The sequence below is a fragment of the Dipteris shenzhenensis genome, chromosome 13 (assembly GCF_047967505.1).
Source record: "Dipteris shenzhenensis isolate YYH24624 ecotype China chromosome 13, Dip_SZ_1.0, whole genome shotgun sequence".
In the NCBI taxonomy this organism is placed as follows: Eukaryota; Viridiplantae; Streptophyta; class Polypodiopsida; order Gleicheniales; family Dipteridaceae; genus Dipteris; species Dipteris shenzhenensis.
Genome location: NC_141608.1, coordinates 11,138,761 through 11,166,416, shown reverse-complemented (window position 1 = coordinate 11,166,416; position 27,656 = coordinate 11,138,761). Strand labels below are relative to the sequence as shown.

The window sequence follows — 27,656 nt, the reverse complement described above, 5'->3', positions numbered from 1 at the left end:
CTGTCTCCTACCGTTCCACCCCCCTCTTTCCCTCACAGAGAGGAAGTATTCAGCGGCTGAATTGGTCCTGGCTAGCCTCTTGTATGCCTGTAGGAGATTACGGTCTTATCTATTGTCCAGGCCTTTTGTGGTTCTCATCTCATGTTCACTGCTGCCTCATATGTTGAATAGTACAAACATCTCCAGGAGCATGATTAAATGGATAGTAGAGTTACATGAATACTCTTTTACCTTCTTGGTTGAGAACTCTACCAGAGCTTCCCTGGCTGATCTCCTCACCTATAAGGAAGGACCTATTTTAGTTGAAGATGTGGAGAAGAATACTGGCATGAATGAAGAAAAAGTACTAGCAGATGCATTTGTTTTACACTTTGATGGATCTTACAAAAAGAGTTTGAATAAAAATATAGGAGGAATTGTCATTTATGATCTTGGAGGAAAGGAGATTCGGAAAATGGGGATTCAGCTCAAAGCCAGCAGTAATAACGAAGCTGAATATGCAGCCCTCTTCGAAGGTTTGAAAGTATGCATTAGTTTGGGTATTAAGAGACTCATGATTAAGGGAGATGCTCTATTGGTTGTGAAGCAAATTTTAGGTGTCTGGAAGGTTAAGCATGTTCATTTGAAGAGATGGATAATTGCAGTGAAGAAACTGTTAAATCAATTGGATGCCTGGACACTCCAGCATATTGAAAGAGGTAAGAATGTAAATGCAGATGATGCTGCGCAGGAAATTACAGCAGCTTATGTTGATGCAGTAGGAGTGCAGGAGTCCTTATACAAAGAAGGGAGACATTGGCTTGTGAGGAAAGTTTCTAGTTAGCTGGTAAAGTGCTTGAAGAAGTTCCGAAAATACAGATTTATTAAAAGCTGTACCTCTTATTATCTGATAGATGATGTTCTTTACATGAAGGGGGCTGACTTGGTGCTCAGAAGAATTCCCTGGCATGAGGAAGTTTTTCATATCCTACAAGCTAATCATGAGGGAGTATGTGGAGGACATTTTGGTTTCAAAATCATGCTGAGGAAAATACTTACAGAAAGGTATGTGTGGCCATCCCTCCAGAGAGACATAAGACATTAAAGTAGGTCATGCCTACAGTGTCAGTATATGAGTAAGAGGATCTTATCAAAAGTGGCTCTCAATTCAGCCTTCAAATCTGTAATTTTATCACCATTTGGCCCAGTGAGCAGTAGATCATCTACATAAAGAATGATGACCAAGATTTCCCCCCCATCCTTCTTGATGTAGAGGGTGCTTTCAATTGGACTATTGCTAAAACCCTTGCTGGACAGAAAGGCATCTATCTTTGCATACCAAGCACAAGGAGCCTCTTTCAGCCCATATAAAGCTTTATTCAGCTTGCATACCTTATGTCCATCATTTGATACCGCAAAGCCTAGAGGTGGTTTCACATACACCTCTTTCAACAAGTCTCCATTTAAAAATGCTATTTTTATGGCCAATTGATGGACTTTCCAATCCAAATGTGCAGCCATGCCAATAACAATTCTGATGGTTGTCATTCAGGATGTAGGAGCAAATGTCTCCTCATAATCAATGCCCTTTCTCTGAGCATATCCTTTGGCACCCAGCCTTCCTTTGTACCTGTCAATGGACCCATCGGGATTCCGTTTGACCTTGAAAACCCATTTTGTACAGATGGCATGCTTACCTGGTGGCAAATCCACAACAGCCCAAGTCTGATTTTTCTCTATGGACTGCAACTCATTGTGCATGGCCTGCATCCAATGCACACTATCCTTTTCTTCTTCAAAAGAGTCAGACTCCTCTTCATCAAGAAGAGTCCCTGCATAAGCTGTCTCAAATGAAAGAGCCCCTCTTGCATGCCTTACTGCACTACGAGTCCTGCCAAGCAATGGAGCCTCAAGCCTACTCTCCCTAAGAGTTTGAAGCAACCAATTCAGGACTGTTTTGGCTACATGTATCTCTTGAATCTTTTGCCTAACAACTTCATCCACACCCTGAGGTGGTACTAAATCAGCCGGTGGTTGAATCGGGGCATGTGGATTTGAAGGAGGTTGCTGTAAATTCTGAGTTTCAGCGGGGGAACCAAATGCGATAGGAAGCATCCCCTCAAACACATCATCTGAAGAAGCTGGAATCTGAAATTCAGCATGTGTATGTGCTGAATTTTTAGAGAATATAACATCTCTACTAACAAAAATCTTGCATGTAGCAGGATTGTAGAGACGATAGCCTTTGCTTGTGAACTATATCTCATAAAAATGCATTTGAGTGCCTTATCTGACAACTTGTGTCTAAAATCCACAGGCACGTGGGCATATGCAACACAACCAAAAACTCTGAAATGGTCCACTGAAGGCTTTCTCCCATGCCATGCCTCATAGGGAGTGATTGTCTTTAAAGCCTTTGTACGAGCCCGATTCAAAATATAGTTGGCACACATAAGGCCTTCAAGCCAAAACCTGTGAGGCAACTTCTTACTTGTGAGCATGCATCTATCCATCTCCATGGCAGTGCGATTCTTCCGCTCAGCTTTGCCATTTTGTTGAGGTGTAAGCCTCACTGAAAGCTGATGCGTGATGCCTTTTTCCCTCAAAAATGTCTCAAATTCATGAGACATATACTCCCCCCCTAGATCTGTGCGAAGTGTCTGCACCTTGAGTCCTGTCTCATTCTCAACCATAGCCACAAAGTGTTTGAAATGCATAAACATTTCTGATTTTGCCTTGAGACCATAGACCCAAGTGTAGTTGGTGAAGTTATCTATGAATGTAACAAAATAGAGATAACCCCCAAAAGCAAGTGTCCTCATGGGACTGCAGACATCATTGTGAAAAAGCTGTAATTTTCGTGTAGCTTTCACTGTACCATCCTTCTTCAAGGGAAGTCTATGCATCTTGCCAAGGATGCAACCTTCACATGCATGAGGAGGAGGCGACTCCAAAGGAGACAATGCATCAACCATATCATGCCTCAGAAGTATCATTAAGCTGCCATAGCTCATGTGTCCATACCCGGCATGCCATAACTCCGCATTCTGCATCGCAGCAGTGTGAGTGCTAACTGATCTTGGAAGTGATGTGCTTTGAAGCACCACTCTCAAAATACCAAGTATGAACTGCCTCATCGACACTAAGAGAGCATGCATCCTTTGAAGGATCATAACTACAAGTCAAGAAAGCGTATGGGTCATCATCATTAGTGGCTGTAGCATCTGAACTACCCACTGAAAAATCTGAAGTGCAAGATAGAAAGGCATAGTGCTCTTCCACAAAGTGTGGAGCTGATGCATTTGACATAGCCATATGGGAATTCTTTTTCTTCTCTTTGGCTATGCGCTTCTTGCATTCTCCAATATAATGACCTGGCTTCTTGCAATAATGACTGATGCTTTTCTTTTTCTGCTTATTTGTTTCACCCTTTGCCTTATAAGAGCGCTGTCCTGAATCAGCCTTATGCTGATTTGTGGGCTGATTTGCATGTGGCTTTTGCTGCCCTTTACCCTTGGGCTTGAACTTGGAGAGCATAGCATGCTCGCCAGCCCGGGTTGCCATATTTCTGCAAGTCTACTCCTCCTACAACAGAAGTCCTACCAACTCGTGAAAAGAGAGAGGATTGCTGCCCCCCCTCAATGACAAATTCAGCGAGGTGTGGAAACCGAGATAGGACTTAGGAAGAGAGTTCAGAGTGGTGGTGATCATCTCTGAATCCGGAATGACTTCATCAATATTCAGCAATTGTTCCCTCAAGTCCTGAAGCTTTGTGAGGTGAGAATTCATGGAATCTCCCTCCTCCATATGCGTATGGGAAAGTTCTTGCTTCAGAAAGGAAACCCTGGCATCATTTCTTGCTGTAAACATACTCTCTAGTATCTCCCAAGCTGCCATAGATGTCTTGCATGACCAAATATGAGGTATAATGAACCTCTTGACAGAAAGAGAAATTACTGGAAGAGCTTGTGCATCTCTAGAGTCCCATCTTTTCTGCTATGCTATGGGAGCTCCTAGAGCGGCTGCTCCAACTACTTGTGCTGCATCTCTACCCTTGCCTCCAGTTGTAGGATTGACAAGTGTAGTCGCTGTATCTGGTCTTGCTTCATCTCCACTGACATAATCCCAAAGATGTCTGCCAACCAAGATATTGCGAACCATGAAACTTCACAAGGAGTAGTTGGTGCCATCCAACTTATCGTCTTGTGTGAGAACTCCGAACACCTCATTAGGGTTATTCTGAGCCATTTTCACCAGATAATCTCAAAAAATACAGCAAACTGACCAAGTAAAATCCATTGCTGGGATGCAAAATGTACAAGTAAAATCTGCAAAGAAAAATCTACCCACAGTGACAAGAAAGAAAGAAAGAAAGAAAGAAAGAAAGTCTATTAACGTCTACTGGAGACCAAAAGGTCTATGGGACAGCAAGAAATCCTCTAGTACATCTGCTTTAGGGAGGGCGCATGGTAGCTTCCAAGGAGTGCAAAAAGCAACCCCAATTATTTAGAGTACCTACATGATATTTTGGAAGAGTAACCAGCCATACATCAGTTTAAGACTGAGAGTCTTTTGGTTTTGATTTAAACTCTCTAATTAGTGCTACCCCTTCACGGTAAACTGCCCATTTTCCATCCTTTCTGGCAGCCCTGACTTTAGCTAATTCAATTGCCTTAATCTTGAGTTGAGTTTGTGTAAGCTCCTCTGCTATCCATACTTTGGTGCCCTTTAGCTTGTAAGATTGTCGAAGAAGCTTGATCCACATATCTTTGACTTCAGTGTAAGGATTGCATGACCTCTATAGTGAAAAATAGAAGCTGGCATGGAGTCGTCATCATCTTGCTCATCGTCATTCACTCATTCGATGTTGGGCAAACTTGATTTGATCTTTGTCAATATTTCACTATATGTATCCTCCTCTTTGTACCAATCTTTTGGGAGCCCCCCTATTCTAATCTTCAGCGCATTATCACATCTAGCTTCGTGTTCTTTAATCTCTGCTTGGATATCAGACTTACTTGCTTTGTTGTCCACTTCCACAAACACTTCCTTCCTAGCAGTTTGTACTTCAATGTGAACAAGATCTTTGACTGTAGAGACTAGCTGCGGGGTAGGGGGGGAATCCTTACAAGATTTTACAGCCTCATCAATTACTGCCTGCTTACCAGGCCCTTCCAAGATGTGAAGTCAGGCCTTTACTTCTGCCAGCTCCAATCGTAGCTCTCTCATTGCGTGCTACAGATAAAAAATCTGATCCTATTGCCCGAGGATGGGCCGTTTTGAGTCTTCTTGTTGGTAATTCCGTGCATATGGAGAGGGTATCATGGCTGCAACTGTAGAGTACCGAGTCCTAATGGATGTTGAAGGAGTTGAGGGGGTTGAGGGGGACTTGGAGGAGAGGGTAGGCCAATCCATAGTTGGCTGTATGATGAACCCCCTGGCTTAACCTAACCCCCGGGTTGGGTTGATGGTTTAGTCCAACTCGGGGTTAGGGAGGACTAGAACTAGACTAGGATTAGACTAGGTACAGACCGGAGATATTAAGGATCGAGAGGTGTTGACGGGTAAAGGTACGGCTGTACAGGAGGTACGGTTGTACAGAAGGTATGGTTGTACGGAAGGTAGGGGAGGTTGTACATGAGAGAGGGTGTATGGGAGAGGTACGGAAGATACGGGGAGGCTGTACGGAAGGGACGGTACTAGAGAGGCTGTACGGGAAGGTACGATGGGAGAGCTACGGGAGGCTACGTACGGAAGGTACAGGAGCTAAGGGAGGCTATGTACGGGAGGGAAGGTACGGGGGGTTACATACGGAAGGTACGGGAGGGAAGGTACGGTACGGAAGGTACGGGAGCTAAGGGAGGCTACGTACGGGAGGGAAAGTACAGGGGGCTACGTACGGAAGGTACGGGAGAGTGAAGGTACGGGGGGCTAAGTACGGAGAACAAATGTTTGCGTCTAGTACACAGAGGTAGTTACCCTCTGTTTTTTTGGAAGTGTTTTCGACTACATTTGGAGAAGAGCATGTAGAGCTATAGCTTACTACACGGGAAGTAGAGGTGAGTGGCAATAGAGGAAGAGCTGGAATGCACTTCAATTATCCTACAAATGCTCTCCAATGTCACTCAAAATTGCCTGCAACAGTCCCAAAATGCTTGTGCACTGCCAAATTGCATCAGAATGCCAAAAACACCGAAAGCCCAAAAAATGCAAGAAATTGCAGTGTAAAGCAAAAAGCCCCAAAATTTTGCAAGAAATTGCAACTCAAAAAGGGGCAAATTGACTGAAAGCCCCAATTTGCAATTTATTTGTAAAAGAACTAAATTCTAATGCCAATGTGTCCAAATGAGCACACCCATAATCTCAAAATGCACCTTCTTGAATCCTCAACCAAACAATGGCTCAAAATGCACCAGAGTAAAATATCTACAAAAACTTCCCAAATGCTCAAATGTGACTCAAACTGAGTCCAAAAAGCCTGCAAAGCTCCCAAATTTCTTTCCAATGTAAAATTGCAATCCAATTGCAAAAGCCCCAAATTTTCTGAACACCTGCAAACCAACTGCAAATTGGTTTGCAAAGTCTGCAAGAGAATAAAATGCCCAAATTGTGCTCCCAGAATACAAGCCAAACAAACCTGCAGTATGCCTACAATATCTGTACGGATTGACAAGCGCTGAACAGGATCAGTCGTATGACTCTACGGCGCTTGTATGGATAGGAGTGTACGGACAAAATCTGTACATTTGTACGGATGTACGGGCTGACAGTACGGCGCTATAGACTAGCTGTACGAAATGTAATATAGGAGCTGTACGAAAGTTCTGACTACAAGTGTACGGAATACATCGCATGTGTACGGAGCAGTACGGCTGATGCAAACTGACAGGTACAAATCTGTATGGAACTGACTGTATGAAATTTGTACGCTTATACGGACGATGAGCACAGAGATGTACGGTTGGCACTGCTGTAGTTTGCACGTGTGGCGTAAGAGTACAGACTGACCGTCCGTACATTATACGGACAATTTGCTATTGGCTTAACTATGAAGTTGTACGGAAGAATGGCACGGGAGCTGAAGTGCAGGAGCTGAGAGCAAGGAGCAGGGAGCAGGTCTAGGAAGGAAAGCTGCTCTGATACCAAATGATAGAAAATGGGAGAGGGGGAGCAGGAAGCCTGAGAGAGTGAGCTGAACGTCGAATGTGCAATAGAATAGAGTAACAACAATACAAAGGGGGATAAGGTTTTGTCTAAGTGACAAACCTTATCCTTCACTAACCGTAGTTAGTGAATTAACTGTGGTTAGGGAAAAAAACCTCTAAATTTGGAAAAGTGCCCCTAACCCACTTATTGACTTTACATTGGTCACTCCCTAGAATTTATCAATAATTCTAACAGTGTGTACTAATATCATGGGAAAGATCATGAGAACACATGAGAAGGAGTGGGACCTTGCTTTGCACTAGGCTTTATGGGCTTACAGAGTTGCAATAAAAGAAGGCACCTGGTTTTCACCATTTCATCTTGTTTACGGGAAAGAAGCTCTCTTACCCTTGGAAGTAGAAATTCCTGCATTACAGATGTTAATGAAGATGAATGAGGATTCAAATTCTACTTTCGAGAACCGGTTGTTGGATTTGTAGGAAGCACAACTAGACAGACAAAAGGCGGTGGAACATTATGCTTTAATTCAAGAGGAGAATCAGAAGAGAGCAACCAAGAAGTTCAGGGATAAGAAAATCGAGGAGGGTGATCTAGTTTTGAGATACAATAGTAATCTGGATTCCACCTTCAAGAAAAAATTTGTGACCAAATGGGATGGACCTTTCCGTGTGACGAAGAAATTCAAAAACGGCTCATATCAACTTGAGGATTTGGATGGTCAGCAGCATAAGAATAGGGTCAATGGCTTCAGACTAAAGAAATACTTTCATAGGATCATGTGTGTGAGCAGCTGTGGACATACTGTGATGAAACAAGACAAGCCGGAAGACCTCATGGATGAGGATATCTCTGAAGAAATGCAAATCTTATATATCCCTATCTACAAGACATGAATGTCTGCAGACTGGGGGATGGGCAAAATGTAGGACAAAAGCTGTATCAAGTTTTTGAGCACTGTATATAGCTGTGGGTAGGCACATAGTTGTACACATCTAGGGTAGGTGTGGGCTTTTGGTTTTTCTTTCACAAGCATGATGGACTGATGTATAGTTTTTTGAGACAATAAAGTATGTTTTGCAAGGACTTCATGGAAAATGATGAAATGCAATGTGGTTGTACCAGATCTCCAGAGCAAGGGTATCCAGTGTGTGGTCAAGTCAAAATGTTTTTGGGGTCATGTAAAATCAAGTCATGTAGGGTTTTTTTTTTTTCCTGAGTCAATGTGGTTTTGCATGTTACGGGAATTTGATATGTTCTTGTGCCCATGTCAAGGGGAGACAAACCCCCACAAAAAACTGACTGAACACGAACCACACAGACTCAGAGAAAACCAGAAGACTACACAGCCCGAAACAGATAAACTTAGAACTGAACTTTCCCTCAAAACTCAGAGAACAGCCAGCCTCAGAATTCTATGAACCCGCAGCCAAAACTCCTAAGCTTCAATCAAGGACAACAGCACTTAACTCTCCCCAAAGCTGCAGTCAACGACCAAAGAGTGAAAAGGACTGGCATATCAGATCGCATCAACCATCTCTGCATTACAAATCCACTTCCAGCGTATGTATCCTTCTCCTGCCCACAGGGTACTCCATGCTCATACTTCACATCGCCAACAGTCCTTCAGATGATTTAAACCAACCCATACATTCTCTATATCAGCTCACGTGCAAACGACGACTGTCCTACCTGTGTGGTAGCCATGCTCAGCCAACTGCAAACAGCTCACTATCTCTGAAGGTCTCCAGCGCCAAGGTCTTCTCAGCGTACACAAGCTCACAAACTCCCCTACGTGAAGATAACCAGCAGCATCCACAATAGCCCTTCTCTCCCATTCGATATGAATTCACCACGTAGCTATAACCCTGGAGCACCCAGAGCTTATCCTTTCCAAACCGGGAGTCCCTTTGTGCCAAGCATGCAGTCCAAGATCCCCATCCTATCACATACATAGGCCTTCACTTGATGGGCGCTCAGCCTTTCGCTTATGCACACCCTTCCCTTCATCTACGAGACTCTCTCTCTTCGTCCAGCCTTCTCTTCAAGGAGCTCCCAAGTGCAACGTAGATCCTTCCAGCATCAACCCCGCACAGCTCCCCTGCCGCCATCCCATGTATCAGCCTACCCGTCCGCCAGAGCATCCCAATTCTTCATCACGTAGCCACCTTGCATGCACACATTCCCTTCCAGATTTTCCAGCCACATCATCACATAGAATTTACCACTCTCCCATAAAAAAATGCAAATATCCCCCCAAGGCACATTAAATGCACATTTTGGACCTTTAGTCACACAATTCCCACACACGTTAGCATGCACATTAAGACTTGCATGCACCTCCGTACACGGTTCATAAGCTCATCATCTATGAGCCCACATTGCTGCTGATCCCTATGAAGTCTCAGCTATCTGACGTGGTAAAGTACATAATTTCTTGGCTGTCTTTTCTTTTTTTTCCTTATCAACGTGAGTGAGCAAAGGGGGAAGGGAGAGGGGGAAGAGGAGCATGTACATGATGGGAGGTGGAATGTAGAGATGGAGACATCAAGGGAAGACAGTCGTGTCTGACGTGGTAAAGTACATAATTTCTTGGCTGTCTTTTCTTTTTTTTCCTTATCAACGTGAGCGAGCACTGGGACACTTGACTTCACTAGAGGCACAGCGGATCTCACGCCAAGTGACACCGCGTAAGAAGTGGGCTTTCCTCATACACAGAATGGATGAGGTGATCAGATGCTTTCACGGAGGAGATCCTACTACGGGATGGGGGCTCTTGTTGGAGGGGAAGTCGCCCATCCCCATCACAAATCCGGCAGTCTCGCGTACATATGCATGCTCCCTATATGATGTCCCAGGTCAGGCACCACCTAATATGTCCTCTATGGCCAGACCCACTACGTGTCATTTGTTTACTGCGCAAAATGTATGGGCTGCCCTTCTATGGCTTCATAACCGGAGATCACCAGATCATGAGGGACTACGCACTGAGCACTTTGTACATGGATAGGAGATCTTGACCCCGATCCTAGCACAGTTGTGCAACCATGCCGTATGCCATGGCTTCCCGCTTACCTGTAGCTACAACACCATAGTACCGATACACAAGGCAGGTGATCCTATGGACACTGGGAACTACCGCACTCTTATGTTTGGCCACAATTTGGCTAAGATATATGGGTTGGTACTAGAGAGGGAGATTAGCAGAGCCACACAGAGGGTCATGGACAATGGGCTCTTGCTTAGGCAGGTTTTCGGAGACAACACTCCATCCTGGACTACGTTTTCACCTTGAGGGCTATTATTGAGGAGGCGAAGTCGAGGCATGAGAAAGTCTACACTTGCTTTGTAGACTTTCGTAAGGCATTTAATACTGTCCCACGTTCTCGCCTGACTAGGAGGTTACAGGAGTTGTAGCTCCCAGAGATCATGATTTGGGGGGGTCATGAGTCTATATGAGTCCGCCAGAGGGAAGGTACGTGCCCAGGAGGCCTATTAGACTGAGTTGAGAGAACTATCGGAGTGAAACAAGGCTGCTGCCATAGCTTCACATACCGTGATGAGCCTGTGGAGATAGTGCAGTCTTACACATATTTGGGGGTAGTGTTCACTCGACCAAGTTCCACGATGATCGATGCAGGTATGGCACGACTCACAGGAGGACGGCGTGCTCTGGCTTGACTAGAGAGGTGATGCTTCCAGGCACACTTCCAGGACCCTCCGATGAAGGGTTGGCTTTTTGACACGCTGGTGAGACCGACTGCCATGTATGCAGCACCTTTCTGAGGGAGTGATATTTCAGGGACAGAGTGGAGGAGATTTGAGAGGCTATAGGTGATTATGGGATCCAGGATGATTCGGGTAAGCCCTCAATCCCCCATCAAATTATACAGGAGGCAAAGTTCGCCATGACCCTCTCCAGGTGGATGCCATCTTTCAGACAGTGACGTTCCTTCACAGAGTCTGGGCCTTACCCCAGTGGAGATTACCGAGGTTAGCATTGGAGTCCTCCAGGCGACTAGCGGAGAGCGGTGTTGATACAACATGGTATGCACAGGTATCCACATGGTTTGTTAGTCACGGCATTCAGATCGACAGACTTCTGCCCTTTCAGTACAGCTTGGATGCACCACCTGAGATGATCCCACGAGATGAGATCAATTGTATCATACGGTTGGACCTCCTCCAGCTCCAAACATCTAGGGCTTGGGCAGGAGAAGAGTTGCCCACCAAGATCTAGTTCTACCATCACCACTTCTTGAGGGTCTCGGAACATGGTCTTGTCATCAAACCTCAGTATCTTGAGGATAAGAGAGTCTCACATGCATTGATGATCGCCATCGATCAGTTGCGAGTCTCGTCACATCAATTGAAGATTGAGGCAAGGAGAGCTGCAGGCATACCTAGAGAGCAAAGGACTTGTACACTATGCTAGATGGAGGAGATTGAGACAGAGAAGCACTTTCTATGTGTCTGCCCAGTCTGAGGATAATATCACTGCTGCCTCTTCCAGGAGGGGCATGGCTTTGGTCCACTTACACGATTGATCCATTTTCTCGATTAGGTGTGTGTTGGGCTCTATCTAATTGAGATGCGACGACAAAGAGATATACTGATGCGACAGACCACAGAGCAGCAGAGATTGAGACCACAGGTCACAGAGATCGACAAAGCACAAACACTTGTTACAGATTTCTATGCGTCTGAGTCAATTGCCAGGGAGGCTGAGGGAGAGGAGCTTGATGAGATAAGAGCATCATGGACTAGCAGTGGGAGTCTCCACCATGATGCTACCAGACGAGCGACACGCGCTCCACATGCGACACGGAGAGGGCAACGCACGATTGAGGTCCGGTCCATCTCAGCCCTCCTCAGAGGTGACCGCTAGAGACGAGGAGTCCCCCTTGATGTAGCCCTTCGGATATAGAGATCGAGGAGGCCACGCCCTCCACCGCATCGAGAGATAGCTCGACAGACATAGATACAAGAGCTTCTTACATCTCATTAGAGAGCCACTAGGTTACCTGGACATACAGAGCCTGGGCATGTAGCCTGGGCATGTACTAGGAGCGTTAGCTTTGAGCACTTGACACTCTCCTGATATTTTGCTACTTCTACTACTTTGTTCACTAGCTTAGCACTTTAGCTTTCAGCAAGGGTCTTATTGAGCCCTTTGCTTCAGCCCTGAGTGGCTTGTATGAGTTACCTTTTGGCTTTGCATTTGTCTCATAGTCCCGCAAGGCCTCTTGCGGACGTTAATACATCTTTCTTTCTTTCTCTCTCTTTCTCTCTCTCTCTCTCTCACACACACACACACACACACACACACACATATCAGACGCCTATAGGAGTTTGGATACGATCAGGAGATCACCTGGGCAGTCATGGCACTTTATGAGAGAGTCTCAGGTAGTGTTTGGACAGGTGCAAGGTGGACAGAGGAGATCTACTTTGGGGTTGTCCATTATCACTGACCTTTTTGGCCTCTGCATAGATGAGCTTGAGAACTTTACTAGGACACTAGGAGGGACTGGTTGCTCTCTAGCCGGATCCTTGCTTTTAGATTCTCCTATACACAGATAATGTGGTCTTACTTTCTTTCTCAAAAGAGGGACTCCAGCAACACTTTCGTACCTCCAATGAGACACATGACTTGAAGGTCAACCTTGGTAAAAGTAAGGGCATGATCTTCAATAGATCCTACGTAGCCATGCAGAAGGAGCACTCTACCTTGAATGGGTTGCTAGTGGAGATATTTGAATCCTACACATACCTGGGGGTCCTGTTCTCTAGCCCAATTTTTATGATGCGATCAATGTTACAGGCTCGACTGAGCAAGGGGTATGCCGTGTTGGCTAGACTAGAGCGATAGTGCTTTTATCCTCATTTCCAAGACACTCAGACCAAGACTCTTCTCTTTGACTCTTTGGTCCGACCAGTAGGTATGAATGGCAGCCCTTGTTGGGGGCCATATCTATCATAGTAGAGTTGATAGGCTTCAAGTTCTCATGATTTCATGGATGATTTGCAGTAAGCCTTCAATCCCACATCAAATAGTTTTGACTGAGTTCGAGGCATCCCCACTACAGTTCAATGCAGCATTCCAGGTCATCACATCTCTCTTCCACATTAGACAATATGGATCTTGCACCACAAGGCGATGTAGGCTTCTTTAGAAGATGTGGGAAAAGGGCTGAAAAAGCTAGCAAATGGGAAGGCTTCATGCACACGAGGACTAGTGGCGGAGATGCTTAAATGGGGAGGAAGGAGAGAAGACAAATAAAATTCTCACCAGGCTTGTGAATATGGCTCCAGAGGAAGGATTTCCCTTATAATGGCAGCTCAGTAGAATTGTACCAATCCACGAGGGGGGAGACAGCAGGATAGCAAAAAACTACTGTACAATCATGGACCTGATGGCCAAGCTGTTTGGTAATATCATTGAGGGAAAAAACAGCAAATGGGCAGAGAGACAAGGGGTTAGAGCACCATCTCAAGCAGGGTTTTATCCCAGACACTCGACAATAGAGCATATGGTCACCACAAGGGCTGCAATGATGGAGCCAAACATAAGGAAGAGGCCATCTTTTGCGGCTTTGTAGACTTCAAGAACAGTCCCATGTAAGACGCCATGGGAAAGATTGGAGAAGCTCCAAGTCCCTAAGGAACTCAGAAAGGCTGCATACCAACTATAGGAGAGTATTAGCAGAACTAGCGCAGCCACTTGTAGATGGGTCATGCTCCAAAGGAAAAGTTGTCATAAGCAGTGACATAGGGTCAAGCGAGGCTACCCCTCTCACCAACTCTTTTTGGTCTCTTTATCTGATGACCTGGAAGACGGGATGGGAATACACAGTAAAGAGGGAATCCAGATGGCAGGCTATGCTCTAGTAATACTTACCCAAGTAAATCACCTTGGGGTGCACCTGTCCTCTTAAGAAAGAAGAAAGATTCTACCTGGAGAATGTTTTTAGATTATAAACGATTAAATAAAGTGACAATTAAGAATCGATACCCTCTACCTCGTTCCGATGATCTGATAGACCGCTTGGCCGGAGCGAAGTATTTCACTAAGATTGATTTGCGTACGGGTTATCACCAAATCCGTATCTATGCTAAACACATAGATAGAACCGCATTCCGAACTAGGTATGGTCATTACGAGTTTCTTGTATTACCTTTTCGTTTGACCAATGCTCCTACCACCTTTCAGCAGATGATGAACGATTTGTTCAGGGATTTTTTGGGCAAATTTGTTGTAGTGTTCTTAGATGACATCTTGGTATATAGTCGAACGCTTGAGGATCACATAGGACACCTCCGGATTGTCTTAGTTATTCTAAGACAGCATAAGCTCTATGCCAAGATGAGTAAATGTGACTTCTTTATGAAGGAGATCATTTACTTAGGACACAATATTTCTTCTGAAGGTATTAGCATTGATCTGGATCGTATTCAGAAGGTTTTAGAATGGCCTATTCCTCAGACTGTGAAACAACTTCGTTCTTTCCTAGGATTTACGGTATTTCTACGGAAGTCTGTGCGTGATTATTCACATATCACGGCACCCCTGACAAACATATTGAAAGGTCGTGGACGCAGGTCTACCTAGCCGATCTCTTGGAATGATGCATTGAACAAGGCTTTTGAAACCTTGAAGTTCTCTATCAATGAAGAAGGCGCACCTATGGAATTAGGAAAGGAGAAAGTTTCTATACACTATGGTTGTGCAAACAATGGTGTCCAGCCTTGGCACCCGGGCTCTCTAGGACCTATTGGAAAAGAATAGAAACTTGACATAAACGTCTTCTCATAGGGAGCTAGGGGTTAAGGCACAAACACCCTACCCCATTTTCCTGGCTGATATAGGTATGACACCTCTCAAAAAGGAAGCATAGTGCCAATTCATGGCCTACCTCAACAAGGTGGAGAAGATGGATGCCAATAGAATACAACACAAAGCAATGGAAGCTACACAAATCACCAAATGGCACAGGGGATGAAATGCATGGAATTATGGGGCATAACGGCTTCAAAAGATGCATGCAAAATTAGGGAGTTAGTAATGCAGAAAATGCTACAGAAATTATGGCAAGACCCGAGGACAAAAATGCAGTTTTACAAACAGGAAATTAATATGATGGACAGCTATAAATGCAAAAATACATCCGGGAAGACATTTCAATGTCTAAAAGGCATCTAATGACATGATCTAGAGGTGGAGAGGGGCAGGTGAGCAAGACCCAGGGTCCCAAGAGAGAAAAGATATCTGCAAAATCTGCAGCTTTTACTCCTAAGGTATCAAGCCTATGCACACATTGGAGAAAGCTATGGGGACAGCCAAAGCCAACTGAAGAATATGTTGGACCAGCCAGCCAAAAAGCTAGGAAGTTACCTAAAAGAAGTCTTGGGACACTGCGACAAAGTACTCAGACTAGCACACAAGCTAGCTCAACAAGTAATCACTACAGCAAGTTTGTAATATTTTCTTTCACTAAATGTAAAAGATTATTATTTGTTAATAGTGATAACCAGTCCCATAGATCTTGAAGGGTCTCACGTGGAATCATAACATCTCTCTCTCTCTCTCAACCTCCGTACAGTCGCTCAGCCTCTCCTTCCGTACCTCCGTACAACCCTTTTTTTTTTTTTGGGGGGTGAAACCAGTAACTATATTATTAACATGAAATCAATGTACATGACATTAGACTCTAAAAGAGAGCCTAATGGAAGAACTCAAAAACAGTCAGAAAACACTTCAAGGCTAGTAGCATCCAAGTCCCTCGCAGCATAACTATCATATAAAGATTGCTTGAGGGATATTCTGAAGAAAGCATATGCCTGAGGAAACTGTTGTCCCATCCTAAAATGCAATCTCCGTACAACCAGCCGCCCAACCTCTCCGTACAGCCCCGTACCGCACAACCCGTCCGTACCACAGCCCAAAGTCATACTTCCGTACCTCCCCCCTTCAAAACCTCTCCATTCCTCCCATCCGTACCTAGCCCTAGCCCTAGACCTAGTCCTAATCCTCCCTAACCCCGAGTTGGGCTAAATCCCCAACCCAAACCGGGGGTTAGGTTAAGCTAGGGGGTTCAACACACAGCCAATTATGGAGTGGCCTACCCTCTCCTCCAAGTCCCCCTCAACTCCCTCAACTCCTTCAACATCCATCAGGACTCGATACTCTACAGTTGCAGCAATGACACCCTCTCCATATGCACGGAATTACCAACAAGAAGGTTCAAAACGACCCATCCTCGGGCAACTCGATCAGATTTTTTATTTGCAATAGGCAGTGAGAGAGCTACAATTGGAGCTGCCAGAAGTAAAGGCCTGACTTCACATTCTGGAAGGGCGTGGTAAACAGGCAGTAATTGATTAGGCTGTAAAATCTTGTAAGGATTCCCCCCCTACCCCGCAGCTAGTCTCTACAATCAAAGATCTTGTTCACACTGAAGTACAAACTGTTAAGAAGGAAGTGATTGTGGAAGTGGGCAACAAAGCAAGTAAGCCTGATATTCAAGCAAAGATTAAAGAACACGAAGCTAGATGTGATAATGCGCTGAAGATTAGAATAGGGGGACTCCCAGAAGATTGGTACAAAGAGGAGGACACATATAGTGAAATCTTGACAAAGATCAAAGCAAGCTTGCCCAACATTGAATGGGTGAATGATGATGAGCAGGATGACGATGACTCCAGGCCAGCTTCTATTTTGCACTATAGAGGTCATGCAATCCTTACTCTGAAGTCAAAAGATATGCAGCTCAAGCTTCTTCGACAATCTTACAAGTTGAAGGGCACCAAAGTATGGATAGCAGAGGAGCTTACACAAGCTCAACTCAAGATTAAGGCAACTGAATTAGCTAAAGTAAGGACTGCCAGAAAGGATGGAAAATGGGCAGTTTAGCGTGAAGGCGTTGCACTAATTAGAGACTTTAAATCCAAACCAAAAGACTCTCAGTCTTAAACTGATGTATGGCTGTTTACTCTTCCAGATTATCATGTAGGTACTCTAAATAATATGGGTTGCTTTTCGCACTCATGGGAGCTGCCATGTGCCCTCCCTAAAGCAGATCTACTAGAGGGTTTCTTGCTATCCCATAGACCTTTTGGTCTCCAATGGACGTTAATAGACTTTCTCTCTCTCTCTCTCTCTCTCTCTCTCTCTCTCACATCCGGGACAAACGCTTACAACCAGACACATTCAAGACTTGGCGGACACCCAACAAGCTTTCTATGAAGCTCAGCTTCTACGGAGACCATTGCTTACAGATTTTAGAGGAGGATTTCATTGACCCAGCAAGATACACATGGGTCCACCTCCCCCATTTCCTAAGGATATCGATCGGCAATTTCATGTCTCGTTGCATCGACTATGCAATTGAGAGTGGACAGGCTGAGGCATAGCTAGAGAGGGTTGCCTTTGTACTCTATGTGATTGGCACGAGATCGAGTTAGAGGAGCACTTCGCTTTCAGATGCCTTGTGTACTATGAGATCTGAGGTTGTTCCCATTGTCTCTTTAGCGATGGTTTTTCGGACCCCTTTCCAATTTCTTGTCTTACCCAAATCAGAAATGCTTGTCATCTTTCATTTGTGAGGTTGTCGACACAAAGAGCATCTGCTCAGGACACATAGATGAGATTAGGGTGTACACCCAGACTTCACACACAGCATGATCACTAAGTTTTTCCAGCTAGACAGAATGGACCTATTAGTGTACAGCCAGACTTCACACACAGCATGATCACTAAGTTTTTCCAGCTAGACAGAACGGACCTATTAGTGTACAGCCAGACTCCACTGAGAGCATGGTCACTAAGTTTTTCGATCTAGATAGCATGGACCAGCAGGTCCCAAGGAGACGGCGGAGCCGAGGTCCAGAGCAAGACACATGGCAGACTCGTCAATGGATTGATGCACAGATCAGGCTTAGGGATCTCCCCTCCATGTTCACTAGACTGGAGGAAGGCCAATAGGGGTGACAGTGGCACTTGTTCAACGCAGGGCCACAGCAAAGAGACCACAGCGGACCACACTCATAACTGTTTCCAGTGCCCTATCGCAGGTTTTATGCCACTACAGCCTTGTACACAACCGGGCTCAACTCCTCTATCTTAATCCCTCCATCTTGACTTACTGGTCGAACCAGAAGCAATGTATGCAAACACTTTTTGGGTAGTGTGATCTCAGACAGGGCAAGTGGATTAGATACAACAGGTTGTGTGTCATGATCTCTCTGCTCTCATGTAATAAGAGATGCACTCCATATGGTATCATGCTTGGAGAGTTTGTAGCAAGAGCTCTACACACACGTCTCTTTTCAGCTAATAACCTACCTCATCCAAGCTCAACAAAATGGCCAGCCCAAGTTGGATGGACCTTTAGGTTACCATGGATGGTGATCTCATCGCCCGTTTAGAAAAAATTTCATCTCCTATTTCTACCATAGGGAGTGAGGGCTGTGATGTGGGTGTGCCCCCCCACAGGAGGATAGTTTTCTTCTTCTTCTTCACTTTCCCTGTCTTAGCTAGGCGTAGGGGCTGGATGTGGGCACTGACCAGCAGGGTGGAAGGAGCCAACCGACTAGCCGATCAGGAGGGTCAGGCCAACCAACTAGCCGACCAGCCAGTCGGCCTGCTCATACAGCCGGCCAGGAGGCTCCACCCCCCGCCTATAAATAGGGGCCTATTGCCCTATTGTTGTATCCACTGTTCAGTGTGTAATAAAGCAGAGTTCCAGGACTTCTCTCTTGGATTTCCTGCGCATGTCTGCTCTCTATTTTCACCTCATTTCCACTGCACATTCTGACATGGTATTAGAGCCTGAGGTATAATAAAGCCTTGGAGACGATCAGAGCTTTTGGGACTGTAGGTGGTAGGTGCTGATTGGAGCATGATCAGGTGTACGGCATGTGGAAAAGTAGGTAGACGGCAGGGTCACTGCAGCCACCTTGCAAGCAAGTGCAGCCTCCTCTTCTTCGGAAAAAATAACCACCCATCCTTGGTTCAATAGAGACCAGCTCACTTATGGTTGATACTTCACAGGATACCTTCTAGGACACACGCACATTTTGGCATACAAACACATTCACACAATGCCCTTACAGTCGAATGGTACACCATAAAGCTCAAAATCGTCTCCAGGAAAAGAAGCGATCAAAGTCTAGCCTAGAGACATTGAGACCAAACACACACACACACTCTCTCTCTCTCTCTCTCTGAGAGAGAGAGAGAGATTTCCAGACTCATCCTCTAAGAAACAGAGTTTGAAACTCATCACCTAGAAGGTAAAATCTATAACCTCATTCACGCACAACTAAGCCTATGGCATCCCCATTCACGTTAATAGTGCCTAGGGAGGGCGTGGACCATCGAAAAAACATATGCTCTCACATGTGAGCATTCATTCATACAAAAGTCTTCATATTAAGGTGAAGGGTACACTTAGACATACCACAAGGAGAAGGATGATTGAAAAACTAATACATTTTCTCTTTCCAGGCTACAACTGCTCGTGAACACAAGAAAATTTCATTATAGTCTCTCCAAGCGGCATAGATCTTTGAGTTTTCTCTTTCAACGCCAATAATTTTCTAAAACAAAACACTGATAATCCATATCCAATCTTAGAAACGACCACCACATAAGCATTGCCATGGAGGCCATCTGCCAACGTGCTGCAAGAATGTATTACATACACCCTCATTTATATGGATTGAGGGCCGGATTCATAAGGTGAGAAGCCATGCTCGAATTGACTCTGGTTCATTCCCAAAACAAGTCTCACCATTGCCAAGTTTGATGATGTGTACTTTTTCCATGTCGTGATTAAGTTTGTACTGATATATATACATCTAGCACACGGTTCTACATGCGCAAGCACTTTCACATGACGTGGACAGTAATATTAAAAGCCAATAGACTGTTGTGTCAGCGGAACTAAGCTCGGCGTTGTGAATCTCTCCTCCTGTGCGGGCTTACTGTAAGTGAATATGGTACCCTTCCAACCAATACGATGACAAAAATGACACAGTAGCTGGAGTGTGTTGCGACAAAAGCTGCTCAACAGGAAGGCCACGCGCGAAATCTACGATACTAAACGAGGAAGATCTCTTCGTTCGTGGGTTCCCTTATACAGCTTGTGGAAGTTTCCCAATGAGAAGAGAATTGCACGTAAACGCACCACCCAACTGACAAAAGCTTATCTTAGCTAAATGACGGCAATTTTCTAAGAGAGGTAGGAGAAACTCGCAACTGGACCTGCAAATAACGAAACATGAGATCGAAAGAGTCGCCCCGGTTGGCACCATCCCCGCGAGTACGCTTGGTAATAAGGGAAGAGAGGGCTTGGAGAGCAGCTGGGTAGTCCCGGGCTCCCATCAACCTCCTCGTTCTTCAGCTGAAAGTTGCCAGCAAATTCAGCTGAAAGTGTGTTATGTAGTATGTTATCACATTCCATTGGTGGAGAGCTCACAACCCTTCCTAACCATACAAATAAAGGGTGGGTTCACACCACCCCCCCCCCCATTGAGGAAGAACGAATGTTTCAGTGTGCTTGGTGTAGCAGTCCGAGTGTATGGAATGGGCCCATCACTTGGCGGTTGGAGGATGGGTTGGCTCACCTTAGTGTGCTTGGTGTAGCTGTCGAATGGGCCCTCACTTAGCGGCTGGAGGATGGGTTGGCTCACCTTCATGTTGTTGCTCACCTTCATGTTGTTTCAGTATCCTGGCTCGTCCCTCCTATTGGGCCAATTAGGACGGCAGCCCTTCACACCACTTTTTGGAGGATGGCTTGTGGGTGGTGTGAACCTAGCCTTAGCCCAACTTGTTAAGAGTTAAGTGCGACCACCCATTGTCTCACTTAACAGTGTGCCAACAAGCTTGTGTGCAAGTTTTAGGGCAATTCCTCCGCCCGCCCAAGCCTCCTTTTTTTCCCTTTTGGCGGGCGGGGATCTTTACACATTGTTGATATCTAGGCAGTAAGCTTTTTGCATCATGCGTCGGGTTCAAGCCCCACCATCTACTATTGCAGTCACAAATGGTATCTTAAGAAAAAGCACCCACCACATACGCTTGGGCCCCCGGGTCTTGCCCCCCCATATTTGTTTGTCGCATGTGAATGGCAGATTCAAATTTTTTTGCCATGTGGCAAGTCGCCACTGTAAAAGAGACTTGGTAAGCGGTTGTGTAAACGCCCTTAGCATTGAACCTTGCATTAACCAAGTCCCCAAGCACTGATTTTTTTGTTGTAGACAACTAGCCAACTTATATGAAGGATTTGGTCAGGCCCAAAAAGAGACTAGATATACAAAAAAGAACACGGCCATCACAACATAAGGGCATACTACGAAGGCCTACACTGCAAAGCAGCCCAACACACTACCCCTATAGCATAAGGCAGATATCTAACAGAGCCTTGTGCACAACTAGCTCTGTCCTTTGAATGAGCATACCATGTTTCTTTTCACCAAAGCAACTAGCCAAGCACCACAATCTCTCAACTAGACCTCCTCCTCAAACGCCACCCTGCTCTTTGCATTCTCGATTGCCAGTAAACTTGTGCCTCCCACATGAGGTAGAGACACTGCAAACAATCGACGTAAAACAAAATAGATCACCAACTAAGCTTGCAAAAAGACCTCAACTTGAGCCCCACCCTTTGGATTGACACTTAGCCGCGCTTCCAAGTAATCCTCACAACCACACATTCCTAGAAAAGATGCCTAACACTTCGCATAGTACATCTATAAACCGAGCAGCTAGAGAAACATTAATCCATTTGGAAAGTTTGCCTCTGATGAAGAAACTTGACTTTGCCACCACCACCAAACTTCCGAATGGCTCCAATCTGTTAGATATCAATGCTCCACTCTCGTGTAACTACGCGGGAACCAGCTAACTCTACTTGTAAGCCCCCCATATGAGGAGGAGGCATTTGAGTAGCTCGGTTATCCGGTAGGTCCTAGTTTGGACACCAGATGGGGGCCATGTGTGGCCTGATGGCTGGATGGCTTTAGATAGAGTTGGCACACCGCCAACTAGGCTACATGCAAGTGCGGGAAGGCATCCCTTGACTGACCACACTAAGGGTAGACGAAGCGTTTCCCGGGGCAGCCCACTCTCGGGTTGCGGGGCCCGTTTGGAGCCTCAGATGATCCTGGATGGCTCCCAAATGCCTCTGTTTTGCGCACCAGTTCTATCGTATGGTCGGTGGCCTATTTCGGGACCGACCCCTAGTCGACCGTTTTGGGCGGACTGGGTCGGTTACCCAATTGAGCCTAACCGACTACGACTGGTGGCTATACAAGAGCAAGCCCATGAAGCCCATTTCATCACTGGCTACAAGAACCTTGATTCCTTAGCATCCAGCCTCCGTCTTCTACTGTTTCTAGCACGCCATCGAAGCTTCTTTCACAGGAGCGCACGGTTGGGAGGTAGCGCCATCTATTGTATCAGTTCTACAGTAATCAAATTTTTGATTCTCCATAATATCTTGTTTTCTCTCTTGCATACGAGATCCTGTTATGTGTTGAGCACAGACATTGTATTATTTTCTTACATGGTATCAGAGCCTGGACTCTAGCAAGAAGATTTGGTAGTGTGTTTTTGTTTGCGAGCAGATTGTGAGAGATGGCCCAGCCTGCAAGACTGCGAATCCCACCGTTCGGTGAAAGCGGAAAGTTGGACGGCTCTAACTATCCACTCTGGAAGTTCAAGATGAAGACCATCCTAAGCGCATACGAGCTTTGGGGCACTGCTACTGGGGTGGACGTGAGGCCGGTTGCACCGGATCCAGCCAATGCAGGACAACAGATAGTACCAACTGCGGATGAGATTCTCGCGTGGACAAGAAGAAATGCAGATGCACTGTGTTCTATTGTCTGCAGTGTTAGTGATTCCGTCATGGCGTTAATTCAACATGTCACCACAGCGGAGGAGGCATGGACAGTCTTGAAAAATCAGTACGAGACCACGAATCATACGCGGATTCAGAATCTGGAGACTCAACTCACGAACGAGAAGTTGTCTGAGTCTGAAGCAGTAGAGAAGTTCATCACCAGGGTGAAGAATCTGCGCGATCAGATGACTGCGATTGGCATCACCATCACCAGCGAGAATCTAGCACAAAGGTGCATACGGATTCTCCCACCAAAGTATGACGGTCTTGTTACGGCGCTGAATACGCAGAATAGAAATCCGCCCCTCAACTTTGAGGATTTCCGTGTGATGCTTCTGGAGGAGGAGATGCGTCAAAAGACGAGGACTGGAGAAGATTCGGCTTTTTGGACCGGATCAAAGAAAGGTAAGGGTAAGGACTCTAGTAACCCATCTTCTTCTGATGATAAAAAGAGAAAGAAGAAGATCAAGTGCTTCTATTGTAATAAGGCAGGGCACAAGCAGAATGAGTGCCAAAAGAAGATTGTAGATGAGAAGAATGGAGTAAAGAAAGAGTCCAGCAACAGCGCGCAGGCAGTACCAGTAGAGCTGTTCGTCGCAATTGAGGAGATTTGCATGGAGGCAGTTCATGTACCTGTGGATGAACCTTGGATCATTGACAGTGGTGCATCGCACCACATGACCAGTCGGAAGGATTGGTATACCTCTCTACAGCCGGTAGGGAATGACATCCTGGTAGCAGTCGGCAATGATGCAAAATGTCCAGCAAAAGAAAAAGGTATGATTGTTCTCAAGTCAGATGGAGTTGTAAAACAGTTGTCCGATGTTCTTTATGTGCCAGATATCAAGAGGAACTTGTTGTCTATTTCCGCGATCACGGATCGGGACCTCAAAGTTCAATTCGATAAGAATGGTGCACAGATTCTGGATCTTCAAGGGAAGGTCGTTGGTAAAGGTACACGGCGCAACAACATTTACGAACTCTTAGCTTTCAGTGCTCGAGCGGATGTGAAGAGCGGATGTGAAGAACACTAAGCTGTGGCATGAGAGGTTTGGTCATCTAAACCTTAGTTCTTTGAAGGAGATGCATAAAAGTGGAATGATTGCAGACCTACCAGAAATTTCAGATCTGCCCAATGTATGTGAAGCTTGCATGATGGGCAAGCAGCATCGGCATCCCTTTCCTAAAGAGGCCAGCAGGGCAAAGGCTCCTCTAGAGCTCGTTCACACGGACCTCTGCGAAAAGATGGAGACGGAAGCTTTGGGTGGTTCCTACTACTTCATGACGCTGATCGACGACTACAGTAGAAGGATATGGATATACTTCCTGAAGACTAAAGACAAGGCTTTTAGTAGGTTCAAGGAATGGCATGTAATGGTCGAGAAAGAATCGGGTAGGAAGGTGAAGAAGTTGAGATCAGACAGAGGTGGAGAGTTCACATCAACTGAATTCGAAAGTTACTGCAAAAGTCACGGAATCAAGAGGCAGAAACCCCCGCCACATATATCACAGCAAAATGGAGTAGCAAAACGCAAGATGCGCATCATTTGCGAAATGGGCTGGAGTATGATGAAAGGGAAAGATTTGCCAAAGACTTTCTGGGCTGAAGCATGTAACACTGCAGTTTGCATCCTGAATTGTAGCTACATGAAGGCTGTGAATGGGATGACTCCACTGCAAGCCTTTTCTGGTAAGAAACCTTCAGCTGCACATTTCAGAGTTTTTGGATGTGACTGTTTTGTGCATGTCCCTGATGCCACGAGGACCAAATGGGAACCGAAGAGCCGGAAGTGTATTTTCTTGGGCTACAGTGAAGAGGGGAAGGGTTACCGTCTCTATAACCCTGTTACCAAGAAGGTAATTGTAAGTCGCGATGTGGTCTTCTCAGAACAGCCGCATCAATTGGAGGAGGATGCTTCCTTCCCAAACAACCAGGACCAAGATATCCATCCAGTACCGCCACCAATAGCAGACCGAACTCCCCCAATGGCGCTTGGGAGGATTCAAGACAAAGAAGATGAAGAGCCTGCAGAAGCACAATGGCAACGGCCATTCCTAAAGTGGGTAAAGCAGCTTTTGGACGGCAGAGAACCTCCAACAATTGAGGAGGAACCATCCAAACACCGCCGGTCCAAGAGATTAGAGGAGCAAAGAAGGGCGCAGGAACACTTGGTCAACTATGCTTTGATGACAAAAGTGATCCGTGCTGATGAACCCAAGTGTCTTGAAGAGGCACATGGTGATGATAGGTGGATGGAGGCTATGCAGTCGAAGTATGGCTCCATAATGAAGAACAACACTTGGGACCTTGTGGATCGACCACCAAAACGCAAGGTAATCGGAACCAAGTGGGTATACAAGACCAAGTACAAGTCCGACAGCACGTTGGATAAGTACAAGGCTCGGCTCGTGGCAAAAGGATTTGCACAGGTACATGGTTTTGATTATCAAGATACTTTTGCTCCCACAGCTCGACTAACCACGATTCGCAGTGTTTTGGCTTTAGCTGCCCAGGGAAATTGGCCCGTGTTTCAGATGGATGTGAAATCCGCCTTTCAGAATGGAGATCTCAAGGAGGAGGTATACGTGGAACAACCACCAGGTTTTGAGATCCCCGGTTTAGAAGGTAAAGTCTGCAAACTGAAGAAGGCACTTTACGGGCTGAAATAGGCCCCACAAGCGTGGTACCAGCGAATTGATGCCTACTTTCTGCAAAACGGGTTCAAGAGGAGCCCATCTGATGCAAATTTATATATCTTCAGAAGGAGGCAGGTGTATGATCGTGGTCCTTTATGTGGACGACCTTGTCATAACAGGGAACCATGAAGAGAAGATCTCGCAGACGAAGCATTTGCTAGGAAGAGAGTTTGAAATGACAGACCTTAGACTGATGCATTTCTGTTTGGGGATTGAACTTTGGCAGGAGCCGAAACAGATCTTCATTTCACAGCTGAAGTATGCTGGAGAGATACTGAAGGCATTTGGCATGGCCGAGTGCAAGACAGTTGGTACCCCTATGGAGGTTGACGCGAAGCTCTCAAACGAGGATTCATCACCACTGGTGGACGCGAAGCGAAGTACAGAAGGCTTGTGGGCAGCTTGATTTACCTGTGCAACACATGGCCGGACATCAGTTTTGCAACTGGTGTACTAAGCAGGTTTTCCAATAAGCCCCGGGAGAACCATTGGAGGGCAGGGATGCGGGTGCTGAAATACATCAAAGGCACACTTGATTATGGCATCACCTATACCAAGGGCAACATCTTGACCGAATTCTGTGACTCGGATTGGGCAGGAGACGTGGACAGCAGGAGATCAGTGATAGGGTACTGTTTCTCACTTGGATCTGGAGTTGTGTCATGGGTCAGCAAGAAGCAACCCAGAGTTGCTCTTTCTTCTACTGGGGCCGAGTACAAATCTGCATGCTTTGCTTCTTGGGAGGGAGTGTGGTTGAGGAGGATTTTAGGGGATATGGGTGTAGTGTAGAACAAGCCTATGCAGTTATCATGTGACAATCAGAGTTGCATGGCGATTGCAAAGAACCCGATGTTCCACGCTTGCACAAAACACATTGAGATTCAATATCACTTTGTACGCGAGCTCATCATGGATGGAGAGGTCGACTTGGTGTACTGTCCGACTACACAGAATGCTGCAGACATATTCACGAAGGCTCGTGGAAGAGACTTGTTAGAGAGGCATCTTCATCGACTTAGCATTGGACCGAAAAAGTAAGTTCACTTGCGGGTGGACATTGAGGGGGGGTGTTAGATATCAATGCTGCACTCTCGTGTAACTACGTGGGAACCAGCTAACTCTACTTGTAAGCCCCCCATATGAGGAGAAGGCATTTGAGTAGCTCGGTTATCCGGTAGGTCCTGGTTTGGACACCAGATGGGGGCCATGTGTGGCCTGATGGCTGGACGGCTTCAGATAGAGTTGGCACACCGCCAACTAGGCTACATGCAAGTGTGGGAAGGCATCCCTTGACTAACCGCACTGAGGGTAGACGGAGCATTTCCCGGGGTAGCCCACTCTCGGGTTGCGGGGCCCGTTTGGAGCCTCAGATGATCCCAGATGGCTTTGGGCCGAACGGTGACCATAGGTTAGTTGCTCTGTTTTGCGCACCGGTTCTATCGTATGGTTGGTGGCCTATTTCGGGACTGACCCCTAGTCGACCGTTTTGGGTGGACTGGGTCGGCATAAGGCAGGAGTTTTCTTCTAGTTACATAAGAAACTTGAGACCTCACAAAACAACTGATGCAACCCAAGCAAGCTACCCACCTTCTCATGAGAGGAAGTGAATAAGGCCACAAATAATCTTGAACAGAACTATTTTCCTGAAGACAATTTCAACCCCTCAATACTACCCTTAAAAAGCCCTTTTTGAATAGACAAATCTGTAAACTTGAGGATCAAGGAGGATCGAAACAATATGAGAGAGACATAAGGTAGGAAACACTCAATCTATTGCAATGTGTGTGTATTCAACAATACATGATAGGCTTCTCATATAGAGAGAGCCTTTAGAATAGTCAACACTTGTGGGATCCTCTGATCCACATCTCTCCTTGTGGATGTTCTTGATCCACATCCTTGCATCATGTA

At 45.8% G+C, this 27,656-nt stretch overlaps 1 protein-coding gene across 2 annotated transcripts in view; it reads right to left on the bottom strand.

The window, feature by feature from the left end:
• The window catches only part of LOC147895020 (folylpolyglutamate synthase-like), a 137,649-nt gene extending 117,054 nt beyond the window's left edge, over positions 1-20,595 (bottom strand). Inside the window, exon 1 of one of the 2 annotated variants that reach the window (XM_087383590.1) lies at positions 20,411-20,595. In XM_087383590.1, coding sequence (XP_087239716.1) covers positions 20,411-20,530 — 120 coding nt within the window. In that variant the 5' untranslated portion in view covers positions 20,531-20,595. The remainder of the gene's footprint in view (positions 1-20,410) is intronic. The other variant, XM_087383591.1, reaches the window with a different exon arrangement.
• Between the last annotated feature and the right edge of the window lie 7,061 nt (positions 20,596-27,656).